Raw genomic sequence first — 21,223 nt, 5'->3', positions numbered from 1 at the left:
TCTTGTTAGCCCCTCATCGTGTTCTATAATGACAAACAAAGCGACAAGAAGGAGCAGGAAAAAAAAACTCAAAAGCGTAGAGAAAATCCCCTCGACTCGTCCGCTTTCTTAATTTTCGCTCCGCTCAACAAAGTGTATCAGAGAATGACGCTGACGTGCTGTAAAACCGAGCGAATGCCGAGGGAAAAGTGCCCAGACAAATGAGATTCCGCTTTCAATAATATAAAAATGAAAAATTGACTAAATCCTTCAGGCAGCTTGCAAACAATTATAATTTTCTAGAGCATTTTTTTTTCTTTATTCTTCCAGAGGGTTTTCTCATCTCTATGGCGAGGAGGTTTCGTATTGGTGGAAATTTTTTGGCCTAGATTTTTTCAGTCGAGGATGGTTTTGTAAGTGGGCCATAGACTATGGATAACGATGAATAAAAGAAGTACAGATTCGAGGTGGCGAGAGGGTGATATTTTTTTGAATAATAAGATGTGTTTTTTTATGGGAACTTTATATGAAGAGTTTTACTAGGAAAATGTGAACTCGAGGAAGGAAATAGTTAAACATCATAACCGACAAAATCAAACTTCACCACGATTTATTCTTCGAATGAATTTACGGGGCAAAAGTAGGCAACTCAATTAACATCTCGATGGAACAATAACTTGGTAGCTGAGCTCGATATCTCGAGTAGAAAAAAATAAATGAAATTGAAAATACACCTACAACTGTTTAGAAAAGAAATTACTTTTATTCCTTAAATTGGCCTGAACTGATTCACTTCGGTCAAAATTCCAATTTTTCAAAACCAAAACAAAAGACAAAAAAACACAATGCACTTTTGAAGAATCTAATCTTAAATATCTGGAAACTTTGATAATGATGAAGATTCGCAAGTGCTGGGAATGTGGAAAATGCCACTTTTGTATTTGGTAACCACTTGTGTATACTTTGTATGGTGACAGAATAAACCGGATTTTTTAATACGTAGACTTGTTCTAGTTTTACTTTTATCGCCATAAATTAACATTTTAATTAATTGATCGATAATAGGTATGTATGTTCGAATATAGTGAATCTGAATATCACACAAGAGGAAATCTCACGTCGATAATAGATTTATCGGTTTAAAACGTCGTTTAAAAATGTACGCTTTTTGGTGAAGGAGGGGAGGGGGAGGGCTTCTACGATTCCGTGTGATTTGCAATGACAAAGTCTATGATGTTTTTTTTCTGAAATACCTACGAGTCCTACGACTATAACACTAAGTTGGACAAAAGAAAAACGTCCAACCCAAAATTTGTACGTACAATTCAATACTCAAATATGACTCAAATACGCCAAATCTCTCAACCGTCACGTTCAAATATTTTTAAAGGTCTAACCTTAATAAAAAATTCAAAAAGTTTCAGTTTAGCGTTTGATTAATTTTCAAATTGACCTAAATTGGCAACTTAAGACGCCTTCACACTGGAAACGAAATGTCAAACCAATTTATACAATCACGAAAAATTGCAATAATTTCTGCAAAAATAAAAATAAAAATTATGGAAAAACAAAAAAAAATCTCAAAATTTGTTGAACTGCAAAACTTGATTAAAATGAAAAAAAAAAGAATAAAATGAATAAAAGTTTCAAATGCGACGAAATGGAATAATTTTTATACACTCAAAAATAACTAAAAATAGATATGAAGAAACGCCAGAAAATATGAAAAAAATAACACAATCCTGAAAATAGCATTAAAAATGAGTAAGATCGCAAATGTTCGAAAGTTGAGAACTGCACAAAAAATAACGAAAATGACATGTCGAGAAAGTACATAGGTACTTTAAAAATCTCAAAATTGGCAAAATGGCAAAAATCGTGAAAATTTTTGAGGGTGTTGATTATGTTATGGGGAAAAAATGTCAAGAATTGGCCGCAGAAAACATCAAAAATTGGTGAAAATTGAGGAAATGAAATTAATTTATCTAAAGATTGAAGAAGAATAGTACCATTGAAATGTGAAGAAAAAATAATGAAATAAAATGTTTTAACAAAATTTTCGTTACTTAAAGGAAGATACAAAGTTTATCCTGATATTTTTCAATCTGTAACCACCCCCCCCCCCCATTTCCATCGCTCAAAAAAAAATTGAAAATTGGTTAAATCCAGGAGAAAAATTGTTCAAAATTGAAACCAAGTATTTTAAGGCTTTTTTGAATTTTTTAATATTATTTCAATATTTTTTAGTGTTGAACTTTTATCGGTTTCTTGCAATTTTCGTTCATTATAATTTTTTTTCAGTGTTTTTATATCATTTTAACATTTTTTTCGGATATTTTTCGCAAATTTTGTCAAAATTTCATTAATATTTTCAATTTATAGTCATTTTTATTGCTTTGTTGAGTGTTTTTTCAACACATTTTCAACATATTATGTATTTTCTTCCATTTTGGCAAATTTTAATGTAACATCATTTTTTTGTGATTCAAGTTGAAGGGTTTATTTTTTTGTATCGTTGTCCAAAACTTTTTTATGCATTTCTTGCAAATTTAATTGAACCCTATCTTTTTTGGCCAATTTTCAGTCATTGTGATGCTTGTTTGAGTGTTTCTATATTGACCCTACTGTAGTCCCTTTTACGAGCACTTCGACTTGGTCTGAAAATTGAAAAAAACTAAATTTTGTGTGACATGTTGGGGTATTGAGGTCGCTGAATCCAAATTTCAACTTGATTTTTTGATCAGACCCTCCCAACCTCCACCCCCAAAGACACCTCAATTTAGTCCAAAAATAAAAAAAATTGAAATATTGTGTGACATATCGTTTGTTAGGTTTTCGAGGGTGTAGAGTCCGAATTTCACCTTATTTTTGTGATTTGACCTTTCTAGTCCCTTTTACAACCACTTCTAGGTCTGAAAATTTAAAAATATTGTAATGTTGTGTGACATATCGTCTGTTGGAGTTTTGAGGGCACTGAATCCAAATTTCAACTTGGTTTTTTGATCGGATCCTCCCAACCCCCACCCCACCCTCACAAACACCTCAATTTGAACCTAAAATGAAAAAAATTGAAATATTGTGTGACATATCGTTTGTTAGGTTCTCAAGGGTGTAGAGTCCAAATTTCACCTTATTTTTGTGATCTGGACCCTTCTAGTCTCTTCCTCGAGCACTTCTTGGCCTGAAAATTGAAAAAATTGTAGGTAATGTTGAGTGACATATCGTTTGTCGGCGTTTTAAGGGTCGCTGACTCCAAATATCAACTTGGTTTTCTGATCAGACCCTCCCAACACCTAAACCCCCCACCCTCACAGGCACCACAATTCAGTTCAAAAATGAAAAAAAATTGAAAAATTGTGTGACATATCGTTTGTTAGGTTTTCGAGGGTGTAGAGTCCGAATTTCACTCTATTTTTGTGATCTGACCCTTCTGTCCCTTTAACAAGCACTTCTTGGTCGAAAATTGAAAAAACAATTTAATGTTGAGTGACATATCGTCTGTTGGTGTTTTAAGGTCACTGAATCCAATTATCAACTTGGTTTTCTGATCAGACGCTCCTAACCCCTACCCCCACAGGCACCTCAAATTTGTTTCAAAAATGAAAAAATTGAGATATTGTGTGACATATCGTTTGTTAGGTTTTCGAAGGTGTAGAGTTTGAATTTCACCTTATTTTTATAATCTGACCCTTTTAGTCCCTTGTACGAGAACTTTTTGGCCTGAAAATTGAAAAAAATTGTAATGTTGAGTGACATATCGTCTGTTTGGTTTTTGTGGTTGCTGAATCCAAATTTCAACTTGGTTTTTTGACCAGACCCTCCCAACCCCTACTTCCACAGGGACCGCAATTGATCCAAAAATGAGAAGAAAAAAAATATTGTGTGACATATCGTTTGTTAGGTTCTCGAGGGTGTCGAGTCCAAATTTCACCTCATTTTTGTGATCTGACCCTTCTAGTTCCGTTTTTGAGCACTTCGACTTGATCTGAAAATTGAAAAAAATCATAATGTTGAGTGACATATCGTCTGTTGGGTTTTCGAGGTCGCTGAATCCAAATATCAACTTGATTTTTCGATCAGATCCTCCCAAACTCCACCATAGGCATCCAAATTCGCTTCCAAGATGAAAAAAAGTAACAATATCATATCTTTTATTCAAATCTACAGCCAAAAAATAGCTACCGAGCACGTATGGAAATAAATCAAGACATTTGAGATGTGAATGACTCGACAAACGTCAATTATATTCAAAAAACACATTCATCCTCGCGAGTTTTTTCCTACAATCTTGCAGGAAAGAAAACCCCAAAGCAGGCAGGGGTTCCAGATAAGGATCTGCAAGCCGCAAAAACATTCTCCAAAAAAAGGGAGGAAAGAAACGTGATCTTTTATAAGTTTGCAAAACGCGTGTGCCCACTGTTAGCGCACACATATCGTACTAAAAACCCTTTGATGAATAAAAATCAACTCCAAGTAATTTACACGAGTGTAAACCAAACTCTGTACAATGGTTTTATGGTGGGTTTTACGAGTATATACAAGCCCAACAAAGACGTAGAAATCATTTACACGAATATGTGCGCGTTTATTGTTATAAACATACGTGGAAAGGGATCTCGCCTTCGAACCCCATAATTTATCCATACGGAACGCGACACACACGGTAAAAACAAACTTTCCCACATGGACAATCGCGACGACCATTTAAATAACATATTTTTCGCCGCCACGCCGCCGCGGCGTATATCATAGAAAACGGTTTCTTAATATAACGAATGGTGTGTTTATGACGTAATAAAGCTCCCCGTAGAGTTAACTGTGTCACTACTGCGGCATCCCGCTGATTATAAACACCCTGTATACGTAGTATAGTACATACGTACCAGTAGGTTGATTTGGAAAAAACCTGTTAATGATCTAGGCTCGACTGTCGATCACTTGTCTCTCGTGCTTTTTTTTCAGCCTACGTATCGGGTGCGAAAAATAACTTTATAACGTTTCGCCATCAACGAAACCAACCTCTCCGAAGGGCGGCCACAGGCAGCAGCATGCGCGGTAGCTCGAATACAATCGTCGTTTTAAAAAAACTACCCGAAAAGAAACACAGCTCGACGAGTTGTTTTTTCCCTTATGTACTTATCGCAGACAGCCACCTTAGTGTAATAAATTGTAGTATTTTCGAACATCGCATCGCGGACGACAGCGACACAAACGCATGAATTTAGTATAGGAATAAACTAAAATAATCGTTTAATTGGGACACATTCTTATGAGAGTTCGGTTTCTCGATTATATCGCGCCGTCTTATACTATACCATATACGAGTTCATCACGTCTGATATAATCTTGGTTTTTTCCTCCTCGTATTCCGAATTCAACCGATGCCAAAAATTTCCAAAGTTAAATTTTTGAAATTCAAAACGCGCCTATAATTAATTTACCGTGTCTGAAATTTGAACTCGATCAAACCTCGATATCGCCTTCGAATTAATTACCGTGTCAAATTTTTATAATTAGGGGCGTTTTTCTCGTCAGCTCTTCGTCTATATGTAGAATTTCCGAATCCGAACGAACGTTCTGTTCGCCTCGCGAAGCTAGACACTATACACTTTGTAGTATTATTATTATCATCGTCGTCATCGTGTAACCGATAATGATGTTAGAGTCGATTTCAAGGGTGGAGTCGGATCCATTCATATTGTCAACAGGGTTAAATCTCTCGTACGCTCCTCGTCAAACACTTCATCGACGATGACGAATTTAATTTTATTTCGGTCTCGGTTACACTTACACCGTGAAATTATGTATTTTTTCCAACCAACGGGGTGTTCTGTATACGCTTCAGCTTTGTCCGGTCCTTTTTCGAAGGGTAATCGTTTGTGTAGTTTATCGGTTAGGAGTACTTTATTGTGCTATTATGACCGAATCATCAACATCGACTCCGACTCGTCAGCTTTTTAATACACTTGATACATAGTTGTTAACTTGTATTGTTTTGTTAAAGGGATGAATTTTATACACTGGAGTCAGGGCTATTGAATGAAAGCCAAAATGCGCGGGATCGAAGCAAACATAATTTGGCCTCATTTCTATAAGGATGAAACTATACAGAGGTTTTTTGAGAGGGGGAAGGGAGGTCCAACTGAAAATTTGTCGACTGATGTAGGAGGAAAATGCTAATTTTACTTTTTAGATTTTTTCCCAAAAATGAGCCAAATTTGAAACTTGAAAAATTCGTCAAAAAAAGGATATTCATAGCACTAAAATTTAGAATTTTTGCCTAATATTGCATTTCTGAACATTCTGTCGATTTTTCTTGCTTTAGATCAGAAAATTTCCTGCAATTGGGAATTACTTTATTTTGGCATAAATGAATTTACTGGAAATTGAAGCATGATTTTAAAAGGAATTAAGTGATACCTATTGATTTATCAAGTACTCACTGTAGCATGTTCTCTTTCTGTTATGACAAATGTTTTGTACTCACCTGGAACAGAAATACAAAAATAGTCATTAGTGGATTGAAAATGATCATTCAAGCAAAAAATCTGATGCACACAAAGCTGCCTAATTAAGATTGTGCTCGACAAATTATTTAAAATCAAGTTGGCATCAAAACTCAATAAAACGTTGTATAGAGCAAAAAAAACACAATTTTTTCAAAAATACCTCAACTTTGAGGACTTATTAATCTCCTGGGCCATTCCAAATCAATTAGACCAAGAAGTGGTGGGGGGGGGTCGGCGATTTTTTTGAAATTTTTCCTATGGAAAGACCTTTTGAAGGGATGACCAATGGCGCAAATCGCAGCCCTCTAGCCCATTTTTAAAGGCAGCCAGGGGGTGTCAAAGTTTTTAGTGAACCTAAAATATCATCTATTTCAGCAGTGGATAACTCGATAACCGCGAAATGGAACATTTTCCCATAGTTAGAGGTTTTGAAAGGCTTTTTGGTGATATCATAAAAATCAGTGTTGCCACTTTTTTTCATACAAAAAATTAGCTCAAAAAGTTTCAAAACGTAGTTTTCATATCGTTCCGACTCTCAAAAATTCTGAAAAAAATATATTATGGACTTTCATGCTGAACAGCATATTAGAAAATTGGGGTGGTACCATGTTGCAAAGTTAATTTTGAAAAAATTCAAAGTTTACGAAAAAATGTGATTTTTTGATTTAAAACATGAAAAAAAGTTTTGATAGGTGAAGTTGACCCACTTGACCCCTATTTTTACGTATCTGTTGAAAAAGTTGAGAAAACCTTTTCACTCAATGAAATGAACTCCTCACAAAAAAATCAAAATTTGAAAAGATTCAAAAAATGAACGAATTTTTATTTTTTTGTTGTGAGTGTAATTTTTATCAACTTTTTCATGAAATACGTCAGAAAGAGGTTAAAATAAGACAACTGAATAAATTTAAACTTTTTTTTTGATATGCTTGGAATTGAAAATTGAATTTTTTCGAATTTTGATTTTTTTTGTGAGGAGTTCATTTCATCGAGTGAAAGGGTTTTTTCAGCTTTTTCAGCAGATACGTAAAAATAGCGGTCAAATGGGTCAACTTCACCTATCAAAACTGTTTTTCATGTTTTAAATCAAAAAATCGCATTTTTTCGCAAACTTTAAATTTTTTTAAATCGACTTTGCAACATGGTGCCATCTCAATTTTCTAATATGTTGTTCAGCATGAAAAGTTGTACATAATATATTTTTTTCAGAATTTTTGAGAGCCAGAACGATATGAAAACTACGTTTCGAAACTTTTTGAGCTAACTTTTTGTACGAAAAAAAGTGGCAACACTGATTTTTATGATATCACCAAAAAGCCTTTCAAAATCCCTTAACTATGGGAAAATGATCCATTTTGGTAGGTATCGCGGTTATCGAGTAATCCACTGCTGAAATGGATGATATTTTAGGTTCACTAAAAACTTTGACACCCCCTGGCTGCCTTTAAAAATGGGCTAGAGGGCTGCGATTTGCGCCATTGGTCATCCCTTCAAAAGGTCTTTCCATAGGAAAAATTTCAAAAAAATCGCCGAACCGCCCCCCACCACTTCTTGGTCCAATTGACGTGGAATAACCCTCCTCCTTCAAGGGCAACTCCAGAACTAAAATTTTTCTGAGTGATTTGAAAAATAACACGAAACGTGAAAATTAAATTGTTTGAAAAATTGTAAAAACAGTTGAAATATTCCTAAACCACCCCCGCCCCCTCCTTTCCCTCGTCCATCCAAATTTCTAAAAAAAAAAATTAAAAAAATAAAAAGATCAAAAACCTACCTATAGTTCTCCAAATGCATTTCTCAATTCCCAAGCACACTTTCACTTTCTAAAACTTTTTCTTGAACCTTATAGTTCCGATATTCGAACTCATTCATGTGAAACGAATAAATAAACAAACACCACCGTCCAAAGTGGCAATCCATAAATTTCGATAATACATAAACAAATGAGCCGTTTATAATATACCTACTCGTATGTACATGCGACATGGTTGTTATTAGCATACGAAACAATGTAATAAATTTCATCTAATCTGAGAAATGAGCATTCAGATGCGGAAACGAGCACGAAAAAGGATCGCTTTTATCTCACCCAGTAGGTATTTTAAATATTTAACGTTTAATTAAGCTTTGTGTCTTCGACGATTCTTCGCATCCTGGTAAAGTTCGATAAAAAGGAGTTCGAAGGATAGCTATTTATTCGAGATTTTATCATCGGTCTATTTGATCCAATTAAAAAATGATTCTTGAAAAAAGGCAGGTATCATACACTGAAAAGCGAACGTATAGTTACCTGTTATCAATTAATATCATCCGGTATCCTTTGACGTGAATTGGATTACAGCTTTTTAGCTTGGATAGACTTCGGTACGATGGGCTTTTCATTTTTCAGTGATGAGCTCCAATAAGCTGAACAATGAACATATTATTAATCTGGCATATGGGTTTTACATGCATCCCCCCCCCACGGTCCTCGGGGATAACTTGTTTCTTAAAGGGGACAACCTAAAGAACATTTTAAAGCAAGCATTCCAGAAAAAAGCTGGTCCTAATAACAAAATGGCCGCCATTTTGATTGACAGGTTAGCTGAAATCACAGATTTTGATTTCCATTAATGGGACTCGCACAAATATTTTTCGAACTGGACAGAGCTAGATCGAAAGAGCGTGCAAAATTTCAAGTGCTAAAGTGCATTTTTCAATTTTTGGTGAATTAGGCCAAAAATTAGAAAAAAAATCAAAATTTTACCCAACTGAACTAGGAAGCTGAAATTTGGGATATATCCTATTTTCCATCCACCAAATCGATTGAAAATGTTTTCAAACCATTTGGAGCAGTTTTGGAGCCTCCAGTGAATTTTTGAAAATTCTTGAAGCCTTCAATGGATTTTCGAAACTTGAAATTTCCACAAAATTTCATCAAATGCAGTTGGGAAGTCGAAATTTATTCTGTAAACTAATTTCAATACTCTAAGAAGTCGACTGGAGGTAGATTTCAAGTTGTTCTGGAGCCTCCAGCGACTTTTTGGAAACTACTGGAGCCTCCAGCAGATTTTTAAATGCTCAACATTTTCATTAAATTTTACCAAATGGAGCTAAGTTGACTGCTGGTAAGTTTAAGTCATTTTTAAGCCTCCAGCAAATTTTTGAAAATTCTTGGAGCCTCCAGTAGATTTTTAAAACTTGAAATTTCCAGAAAATTTCACCAAATGGAGCTGAAATCCAAAATTTACTCTGAATTTCAATTTCAACACGCTATTAAGTCAACTGTTCGTGAGTTTTAGCCATTTTGGAGCTTCCAGCGACTTTTTGAAAATTCTTCGGGCCTCCAGTAGATTTTTAGAACCACAAAATTTCATCAAATGCAGTTGGAAAACCGAAATTCATTCTCAAACTAATTTAAATAGTCTATAAAGTCGTCTGCAAGTAGATTTTAACTCGTTTTGGAGCCTCCAGCAGGTTTTTGGGAATTACTGGAGCCTCCAGCAGATTTTACATTGCTCGAAATTTCCATAAAATTTTATCAAACGGAGCTGGAAATTCAAAATTTACTCTGCCCTCCAATTTCAACACGCTATCAAGTCGACTGTAGATGGGTTCAAACCATTATGGAGCCTCCAGTAGATTATTAAAAATTCATAGAGCCTCCAGCAAATTTTTGAAACTTGAAATTTCCACAAATTTTCATCAACTGAAGTTAGACAGCCGAAATTCACTCTGCGAACTAATTTTAAGTTTCAAAAATCTACTGGAGGCTCGACGAATTTTCAAAAAGTCGCTGGAGGCTCCAAAATGACCTGAACCCACCTGCAGTCGACTCGATAGCGTGTTGAAATTGAAATGCAGAGTAAATTTTTGGATTTTCAGCTCTACTTGGTCAAATTTTCTGGAAATTTTTAACATTTAAAAAACTGCTGGAGGCTCCAGTAATTTCCAAAAAGTCGCTGGAGGCTCCAAAACAACTCGAAATCTTCCTGCAGTCGACTTCTTAGAGTATTGAAATTAGTTTACAAAATGAATTTTAGTTTTAAAAATCCACTGAAGGCTCCGAAAATTTTCTAAAATTTGCTGGAGGCTCCAAAATGACTTGAACTAATTAGCAGTTGACTTAATAGCGTGTTCAAGTTGGAGTACAGCGTAAATTCCGGATTTCCAACTTCATTCGGTAAAATTTTCTGGAAATTTTGTACATTTAAAAAACTGCTGGAGGCTCCAGTAGTTTCTAAAAAGTTGCTGGAGACTCCAAAACAACTTGAAATCTACCCGCAGTAGACTTCTTAAAGTATTGAAATTAGTTTACAGAATAAATTTCAGTTTCAGAAATCCACCGGAGGCTCCGAGAATTTTCGAAAATTCGCTGGAGGCTCCAAAATAATTCAAACTTGACAGCAGTCGACTTATTAGCGTGTTTAAGCTAGAAGGCAGCCTGAATTTTGGATTTCCAACTTCATTTGATGAAATTTTGTGGAAATTTCAAGTTTCAAAAATCTACTGGAAACTCGAAGAATTTTCAAAACATTCACTGGAGGCTCCAAAATGACTTGAACCTACCTGCAGTCGACTCCATTGCGTGTTGAGATTAAAATGCAGAGTAAATTTTGGATTTTCAACTCCATTAGGCAGAATTTTCTTGAAATTTTGCACATTTAAGAATCTGATGGAGGCTCCAGTAGTTTCCAAAGAGTCGCTGGAGCCTCCAGAACAACTTGAAATCTATCAGCAGTCGACTTCTTAGAGTATTAAAATTAGTATACACAGTAAATTTCAGTTTCAAAAATCCACTGGAAGCTCCGAGAATTTTTTAAAATTTGCTGGAGGCTCCAAAATGACTTGAACCCACCTGCAGTCAACTCGATAGCGTGTTGAAATTGAAATGCAGAGTAAATTTTGGATTTTCAACTCCATTTGGTAAAATTTCCTGGAAATTATGAACATTAGAAATCTACTGGAGGCTCCAGTAGGTTCCAAAAAGTTGCTGGAGGCTCCAAAACAACGTTAGATCTACCTGCAGTCGACTTCTTGGAGTATTAAAATTAGTTTACAGTATAAATTTCAGTTTCAAAAATCCACTGGAGGCTCCGAGAATTTTCTAAAATTTGCTGGAGGCTCCAAAATAACTCAAACTCGCCAGACGTCAACTTGATAGCGTGTTGAAGTTGGAGGCCAGCGCGAATTTCGGATTTCCAACTTCATTCGATAAAATTTTGTAAAAATTTTAAGTTTCAAAAATCCACTGGAGGCTTCAAGATTTTTCAAAAATCTACTGGAGGCTCCAATATGACTTAAAATTTACCAGCAGTCGACTTAAAAGTGTGTTGAAGTTGGAGTGCAGCGTTAATTTCGAATTCTTAACTTCATTGATATTGATGAAATTTTTGAAAATTTCAAGTTTATAAAATCTACAGGAAGCTCCAAAACTGCTCAAAACGGTTTGAAACTGTTTCCAATCGATTTGGTGAGTCGAAAATAGGATATACCCCAAATTTCAGCGTTCTTGGCCAGTGTGGTAAAATTTTGATTTTTTTCTCGGTTTTGGCTGAAATTTGATTTCTTAAAATTCACCAAAAATCAAAAAAATGTCGTGTGAGTCTTACGTTGAAAAGCAAAATCTGCGACTTCGGCTGACCATTCAATCAAAATGGCCGCCATTTTGTCAGTAGGGCCAACTTTTTTTTGGAAAGTTTGCTTTAAAATGTTCCTTAGGATGTCTCCTTTTAAGAAAAAAATTTGTCCCGGAGGATCCTGGGGGGGGGGTGCAATTATTACTCTACATCTATGCCATAAGTATGCTGGACTATATGAAATTCTGTTCGATCCTTCATCATCATTACATTCTTCCAGTAGCTTGAAATTCAAATTAGGTACGTGAATTATTACCCCATAACTTAATTTAAGTCTTCGATTAATATTCGCGAGTAAGTTGCGCACACGTTGTTTTGATTAAATCCATTTCGCGGGTGGTTTCCCGCCGCGTCTCCGAATTATAAAAATTCTTACATAATCAAGAAAGTATTATATACACTTCCTTTTCAAAGACCAGCACATCGCGTATAGATATTATAAATTCAAGGCTGTACCGTGGCCCAGCTCGTACTGTAAATTATGATTTTACTTCACCTATCATATACACTATAATATAAAGTATTGCAATCGACAACGGTGCGGTGACGCTTCGCGCTTGGCCGCCGCAAAACATTGTAAAAAGTGAAAAAAATTAATAGCTTTGGTTCCTAAATACGACACTAAACAGGCGTTTGTAAGATTTACGTAACTTGGACACCTGTCTGAAATTTACAATTCAATGCGAATTATCACTTTTTGGTCGTTTAACCAGTCATAAAAAACAATTTACATCATCGCGGTGTATTTAAATTCGACCGGTGCATCGTACCTATACTACTTTTGGGTTGCTCGATGGCACACGCGAAATACCTACAGGTACCTACGTAAAAACTATACCACATTGCGGTGGATAAAAAATTTTCGAGAAAAAAGCTCACTGGATATGCAAAACACCCGCATCTTCGGAGTGTTTATGCACGAGAAGGACGCGGACGTTGTCTGATAACGGTTTCACCAAAACTGCTGTTATTTTTCTTCTCGAAGAGGTAATTTTTTTTTCGCACCAGTGTCTGGCCGAATCGAGATTTCGGCTACGAGAAAAATAATCGCTCGAATTTAATGTCAACCTGTTCTGTTCTTTGAGAATCTAGCATAGCGATTCGTGATCGTAATTTATTCAATTCATATACATACGTGTATTATGTAGGTACTTACCAAGATCACGAGATCTTACGAAGAGATGAAGTACGTATATTTTTCAAGCATCCGTTTGCAATTGATTGCTTCATATTTTTTGGACGTTTTTTAGTCGAGCAGGTTGCTCTGTTCTGCATTTCTTATACGCGTACGAAGATATTATAATACCTAGTATTCTGTATCAAAGTGGTATTAATCAAGATCCACGCCATCGTAACGTTAAAATTTGCGAAAAAAAAGAACTCGAGCTAACGTTCAATAAAATTGAAAAAGATGAATCTGGTCCAAACACCTTATACTACAATAAGGTGAGTATGAGAAAAATGCACACATATTTGAAAAAACGAAAAAAAAAACAAAATTTAAAAGCATTAAAAATAATAAAGTTGTAGATGATTCCTTGATAAGCTCGCAAAGATCGTTGAAAATGCCATTAAAATTGTTATAACATAATAAAAGTCGTTAAAAATTCATGAATTTAGATAAATATCCATAAAAACTCCCAACTAAACATAATTTATACCTTCAAAAGGACCTAATGTAAAAATGAAAAGTCGCTGGAAACGTTCAAGTAAAGAGGTCTTTTCTCTTATTTTCAAATTTTTGCCACTTAATAATGGAGGTCTAAGAGGAAGCCTATCAAAATCCCAGAGCACCTTTAAAAAAGTAGCAATCAATGTGTCACATCGTTAGGACTACATATTTATTTCAGTTTAATCATTGGCGGGGAGGGGGGTTCCAGGGACCATAGGCAGTTTCCAATCAAAAAATTGAGACCATCTTCCCTAGTTCTTTGGTGAGCAGATTTAGTAAATTTGAACAAAATCGAGCGACGTTACTTCGGAAATTGTAATTTTTCCTTCAGATTGATATGAAATGACCCTTGATTGGGGAAAAATGAAAAAACCTGATCTTTTGTGATTTTGGCAACAAAGGCAGGACTTTTAGGCAATTTTGGCACGAAAATACAACCTTTAATTGAAAGTTTCAATTTGAGGAAGGAAGGGGGAGGGGAGAGAGGTGACAAAAATTTTTATATTTTCAAAGAAAACTAAAAAAGAAGAGGAGAATTCAAAATTCTACCAAGAAAAATAATTGCTTAAATGGAAAATTTCAATGTTTGATTGAAAAAAAAGAAGAAAAAAAGTGGGACCTTCTTGCAATTTTTTAAAAAAGGTGAAATTTTTGGAAATTTTGTCAGATATTTAATTTTAAGAAAAGGTGGGGAGGGTAGAAAATTTACTCGTAAACATTTTGCTATTTTTATCAAAACCAGAAAATAAAAATAGGTAATACGAAATTCTGCAAGAAAAAGAAAATGTGTAGAAACTTCGAAATTTTCAAAGTTAGGTTGAAAAAAAAAATGATTAAAAAAAGGCCTTTTGGCAACTTGAGCCAAATAACAACAAAGTTTTAGTGTTTCAAGGGAGAGGGAATAAAGTTTACAATTTATTTAATCCAAAAATTTACTAATTTACAAAAAAAAAAAAAAAAAAATGAAAAAATGAAGAAAAGACAAATGTTATGATTTTAAAAATGCAAAAAAACAGGGACGTTTTTTAATTTTGGCAAAAAAAGAACAGATTTTTTAGTGATTTTGTTGCAGAACTTGAAATAGGAAATTTGTTCAAATATGTATTTCATTTTAAAAGGAAGAGGTGGAAGGAAAATTCGTCAAAATTTTTCCATCTATATCGAGAACCAAAAAATGAAAATAAGTACCTGATACAAAATTTTGAAAGAAAAAGTGAATAAATGAAGAATTTCAAAGAGACGGGATTTTTTAAAAATTTTTAGAAAAAGCAAAACTTCAAAAAAAAATTATACTTTTTCAAAACGTTTCATTAGGATAGGACAGTTCAAAATTTGATTTTAATGCGAATCCAGATCCCCCCCCCAATCAAAATTTTGAATGGGGTAGAAAAGTTTAAAGTACGGCGATTTTTAGAAAACAATGTCTTTGGCTTCGCAATTTCAACCAAAAAAGCACACACTTTTCTAAACTTTCGAGCAAAATTTGACAAAAAAGTAGACATTTTAACAAGAAATTTTGAATCTGCTTTAATTTGCTGTAAGAGGGGGAGAAGGGTGGTCAAAATTTATTCATCAAAGTGTTTCCATTTTCAAGCATAATCAGAGAAAATGAAAATGATTCAAAACTCAGAAAGAGAAATGCTTCAATTGGAATGTGGAGTTCAAAAATTGTCAAGTCACAATTTTTCTATTTCAATACAGAACCCCCCCCCCACTCCCCAGAAAACCCCTCAAAATTCTGAAACTGGTAGAAAAATTTGATGTTGGATGATTTTTAAAAAACAACCAGAGAAAATAAAAGTCATTCAAAATTCTAAAAGAGAATGAAAATAAACGGAAAATTTCAATTTTTTTGGAAAAGATAAAAAAAAAGAACAGTTTTTTAAATGAGATTTTTTTTGCAATATTGTGACAAAAATCAGATGTATTGATGAGAATTTTTTCTGTTGTTTCAAGTCACAATTTTTCTATTTTAATACAGAACCCTCCCCCCCCCCCAATCAAAATCCTGAAATTGGTAGAAAAATTTGATGTTGGATGATTTTTTAAAAAAAACAGCAATTTTGACTAGGCAATTTAAACCAAAAAAGAACGCACTTTTTTGAAAGTGAGAGAAGGGGGGGGGGGTCAAAATTTATTGGACAAAATGTTTTCATTCTTAAAAACAACCAGAGAAAATAAAAGTCATTCAAAATTCAAAAAGAGAATGGAAAAAATGGAAAATTTCAATTTTTTTTGGAAAAGATGAAATAGTTTTTTAAATGAAATTTTTTTTGTAATATTGTGACAAAAATCAGATCTATCGATGAGCATTTTTTTTCTGTTGTTTTAATGGGTTGCGGGGGGGGGGTGAAAGGGATGTGACAAAATCTATTCAAGTTACGATATTTTTATTTTCATTCTGTCAAGTACCAGAAAAATTTGTTTAAAAAAATCAAAATTATTAAATAGGTGGTATAAATGAAAAATTTAATTTTTGATTTGAAAAAATGAAAAGAGCAAAATTATACAGGTAGCTATGGATTTTTTTCTCAGAAAATACTATTTTTCAAAAATTTATAGTAATTTTGACATACTTTTTTGCTAGCTTGTGAATTTTTGGGACGAATTTACCACTTTTGCTATTTTTCGAACAACTTTTAAAATATTCCTAAATTTTTTCCAGATTTAGAGCCAATAGAGGAAAAAAAGAGTACGAGTACGATTCGTTTTCCACATCATTTCAGCCCTAAACAAAAAAGTAGATTCTTTAACGAAAAAATCGCAATGCGAAAAAAAATGCAAATAAGTATCTTTGCTGATAACATTTTCTTCTGAAGCCACTTGTATTCTATTTTGCGAGTCAAATAATTTCAATACCGGACTCATAGTTAGATTGAAAAACACAATTGTAACCTATCTTGCGACGCACAATTTCATAATTTTTGGGTAATTTTGAACTTGGTTTCACTTGAAGGATCCCATAAGTGAACATTTTTTCGCACTAATTACATGGTATTCCCTTCTTCGCTCCTTCCCTCTTTCCACCCGTCCCTTATTTAATTCCACAAAAGATCTGTACAGAGCAAATTTCGACATGGTACCAATAAAACCTACCATACGAAAGATCTGCAATCATCGTATTCAGGAAATCTTCTTCACATCCGTCCAAACAATACCATCGTAATTTCGGAGCAGTCGAACCTTTTCGAAATGATAATCCGAGAACCAGCGAAACTTTCTAGACCATATATAATGAGACCATTCATGTGCTCCATTTCTGGCTACAATAATTTTCACAAGTATAGTAGAGGTGTACGTACACATACCTCGGTACATTACTTACACGGTGTAAACCACAACTCCAAACTCATCGCCGGTAATAAACGGTATGGTAAAGACATCACACTACGTTCGGGAACTGGTTTCGGTATACCGATGGCGAATTAATTAATTTTTTGTTGGTAATTAAAAATCGTCGACAAATTAGATGAACGTGTTCATCATAATATAGTACGTATACTACAAATACGTACGTACATATACAGAAGAGAACAGAACAGAACCAGTTCCACAGAAGCAGCCCGGCCCGACCGTGTATCTATATAGAGAGTCAGTAGCACCATTATTAAGTCGAAAATTATTGGTCAGTAGTAACATCTTTATGTCAATACGCGTCGGTAATAATTTGTAAAAAATTTGTCGAGTCACCTGACTCGATGGATTTAATAACTAGACCGAGAGCCCGCAGCTCGAGCCATAGGGAGGCCGAAACCCAACAAACATTTCGATTAATTCGCAGTTACGTGCACTCTGCTGTGGTCTTTGGTGCAAGGGGGCGGTGGCAGAGGGATGGGAGTCGATGCTCCTTAGCAGCGCCCATATAATACCTATACACTCGTAATGATACGGATTTTCAAACTTCGACCGTAATTAATGACATTTCGCGTACCTAACCGGTTCTTTATACACCATCTATCGTATACGCCGCCGCCGCCGCCACTGATTCTCGATCGAACCCGCGTACAATATGCTTATTAAAAAATTATATTACAATAATTTCACGGAATATTACGTTTATTCAAAATTTTTTTTCTCATATCAAAGGAAGCACCAATTAAAAACGAGGTAGAAGCACCGATCATCTCGGGAGGATCCGGTTACGATGCACTTGCGCGTATGTACAGAAAAAAAGTAAACAAGGCGAGATTTCCACATTGGTACTTCCACCTTTTTTTTTCATTCTTATAATATAATACATCTCTATAGCTAAAATATCAGTGGCGCATGCAAGGTAGAGAGTATACAGAGACTGTAGCTTTCAAAAATTCCTATTTTTAATCGATTCGAAGTCCGGAAATTGATTTTTTTGCTCGAATCGTTTCAAAATTTGCTCAAAAGTGAAAAGTAACCCCGGATTCGAAATCAGCGGCATCGAAACCCATGAAATCGATATACATGACGATATATTATCATTTTTCAGAATTAACCCCCTCCAATGCAACCCCTCAGCCCCCTTCATTTTTAAAATCTCGACTTGCTTCAAATAAAAGAACCAGAGTTTTTAATATGTGCCATAAACATTTAAAATATATTCTTATTGGTTTCAATTTAACAGCGGAATGTAATGGGGTGGGAGAGTGGGGGGAGGGGATGAAGCACCCTCAAAACATGATAAAAATCTTTCATGCATATCGATTTCAAGGTTTTTGAAGTCGCTGAGCTCGAAAATGACATTAGTTTCACGATCAGAGCACTCTTAGTTGAGATAGACACAAGTTGGGGCGCTTTTTAGTGAATTTCTGCAATTTCATAGAACATGTTGACTCAAGATGAATTCTATTTTGAATCTGCCCATTAAAATTTTGACCAAGATCTCAAGTAAGAGATGAGGATTAGAAAGCTGAGTCGAATTTCATTGATTTGTTGCACATATTGTTTGAAAATCTGCTCCAAAGTGAAAACCAACCCCGGATTCGGAATCAGTGAGTCCAAAACCCATGAAATCGATATACATGACGATATATTATCATTTTTTTGAATTTAACCCCCTCTACAGTACCCCTCTGCCCCACCCCAGTTTTAAAAAATCTCCATCTATTTCAAATAAAGGAATAAAAGTTTTTGATACTTACGTATCATGAACAATTCGCACCTCGGGAGTAATAAGGTGACATCTCAAAAAAAATTGATTTTGATGTTTTTGCATTTTTGGGGCTTGTATGACCCCCCTCAACCAAAAATAACACTTTGAGTTGGGTACAGTATCTGGATCATGTAAAAAACCCAAATGGCCTAACTCAAAATCTCAACAACATTGCAAGTTGTTCTTAGTTATAAGGTGACATCTCAAAAAACTTCACCTTTTTTGAGCAAATTTCGTACATACAAAGTGTTAATAAACAGTTTTGATTGTTTTGAATGTTTGTCAGTTAGAAATAGTCACAAGGAGTGCATTTTTTATTGGTTTGTACCAAATGGAAAAAATTTTTTAAATTGATCACTTTTCAGAAAAATGAATTTGCACATATCATGAAATTTTAGTTTTTTGAGAAAAACTCAAAAACTAAGCACTCTAGAAAAAAACTAACAACATTATGTCGATTGGAAATTTAATTCTCTACAACTTTGAAGTCATGAATTTTTTTTTGGACGCTTCCTTTCGCCTCCACATCAACTTTAATGAAAGGTGCTAACTCAAAATGTTTTCCAAACATTGAAATGTTTCCTCTTTACGATTTTATTTTTCAAAGTGTTCTTATGCTAAATGAAGGTAGGATACCAGATCTTTAAAATGAGGTGCTATTCATTCCTCACAATTAATTATAAGTTGATAAAAATAATGAATCAAGTTTAAAAAAATAAGAAAATCACTCTCCTGTAAAATTTCACTTTTTTGAGATGTCACCTTATTACTCCCGAGGTGCGAATTGAACATTGAAAAATTTTGTTCTTCTTGGTTTAAATTCAATAGTAGAATATGTCGGGGGTGAAAATTGGGTGGGGAGGGGGTGAAGCACCTTAAAAAATGATAAAAATCTTTCATGCATATCGATTTCAAGGTTTTCGAGGTCGCTGAACTCGAAAATGAGGTCCGTTTCGCGATCAGAGCATTTGTACTCCAGATAGACACTATTGAGACACATTGTAGAAAATTTCTACAATTTTCATAGAACATGCTGACTCAAAATGAATTCTATTTTCAATCTGTCCTCTAAAATTTCGACAAAATCTCGAGTCTGAGTCGAATTTCCTTCAAATCTATTCAATAACCAATGCTTTTCCCAACACAGGTAAACCCTCGATGCGCTACTGTACAATATAAATGCATAATGTCGCCATTTCACACAGTACACAAAATATGTTTAAAATGCGCACATGCGTTAAAAATGGAGATGGGGTAACTCTGCTCAATATAATTCTTCGAAATGTAAAGATTGACTAGAATTAGTTGGCTGCTGTCTTTGTCGATTATACTCTTCAACATCGATACCACTAGGTTCTCTGGACATGAGGCCATTGCCTGCGTCCTCGTTCCTTATACCATTGACTGATCCACTGGGAGGTAATAAACTGATACCATTTGCAGCTTGGGATGACTCTTGACGCATCATGTTCCGTCTCCATTTAGCTCTAGCGTTCTGAAACCAAACCTACATTCCAAATTTCCAATTTTAGTTTACATATACGACTTGAATGATGAAGCAACAGAATAGAATTTACCTGAAGCACTCTTTTGGAGAGTCCAGTCTTTTGAGCGAGTTGTTTCAGATCTTTGGCGTCTGGATTTTGATTAACGTTGAAGTACGATTTCATGGTCCGCAGTTGATGGTGTTTGAACGAGGTGCGCATTCGTTTGGTGCGTTGAGGTGGACCACCGACTTGGGCACTGGGATGGATACTGTTTGGGGATGTTGTGCTGCTCGAGTCGTAAGCTAGGGATTCCATTGAGGAGGAAAGGTCTCTGGAATGTAACATTTCGACGCATAGCGATGAGTTGCTGATTACGCCGAGAGTGTGGTCGGAGGGTGAACCTGGAAGGTATGTGGGTTAACATGTAGTAGATACAATTTCAATTTTACATTATTCAGCTCAAGAAGCACAAATAAATCTACTGGAAAGCGTTACTTGAAGAAAATTGCAAAGAAGAAGGGAAACGGAAAAAGGAAAGACGATTGGAAAAAATTTCAATTCAAGGCTTTTCTCAACTGCTTCAATTCAACAAATTCATCTCCCACTCTTTGTTTCATTGGATTTCCCAATCGATTGGAGTTTATTTTGCGAAAAAATTCAGATAATATTCCTATCTAAAAACACGTTCATAAACAATTCGACTCTCATGCGCAAAAACAAAAATCCAGATCACAACAATCAAATCATTCACGAACGACTCCTTTACTCTACAGGGGCCCCAATCATTTTCGAACAATAATTCACAACCGACCTGAGGACAAGGTTATTTCACG

General features: G+C 34.9%; 1 protein-coding gene across 1 annotated transcript in view; it reads right to left on the bottom strand.

The window, feature by feature from the left end:
- Positions 1–17,816: 17,816 nt before the first annotated feature.
- LOC135845938 (LIM/homeobox protein Lhx9-like) overlaps positions 17,817–21,223 on the bottom strand; it is a 50,093-nt gene continuing 46,686 nt past the window's right edge. The window contains exons 4-5 of the mRNA XM_065364822.1: positions 20,481–20,791; positions 17,817–20,410 (exon numbers count right to left, since the gene is read on the bottom strand). Of these exons, the coding sequence (XP_065220894.1) occupies positions 20,168–20,410; positions 20,481–20,791 (554 nt within the window). The 3' untranslated portion in view covers positions 17,817–20,167. The remainder of the gene's footprint in view (positions 20,411–20,480; positions 20,792–21,223) is intronic.

This window comes from Planococcus citri, chromosome 4 (genome assembly GCF_950023065.1).
Source record: "Planococcus citri chromosome 4, ihPlaCitr1.1, whole genome shotgun sequence".
NCBI classification, from domain to species: Eukaryota; Metazoa; Arthropoda; class Insecta; order Hemiptera; family Pseudococcidae; genus Planococcus; species Planococcus citri.
Note: the sequence above shows the minus strand (reverse complement) of the source record. Positions and strands in the feature narration are given on the sequence as shown.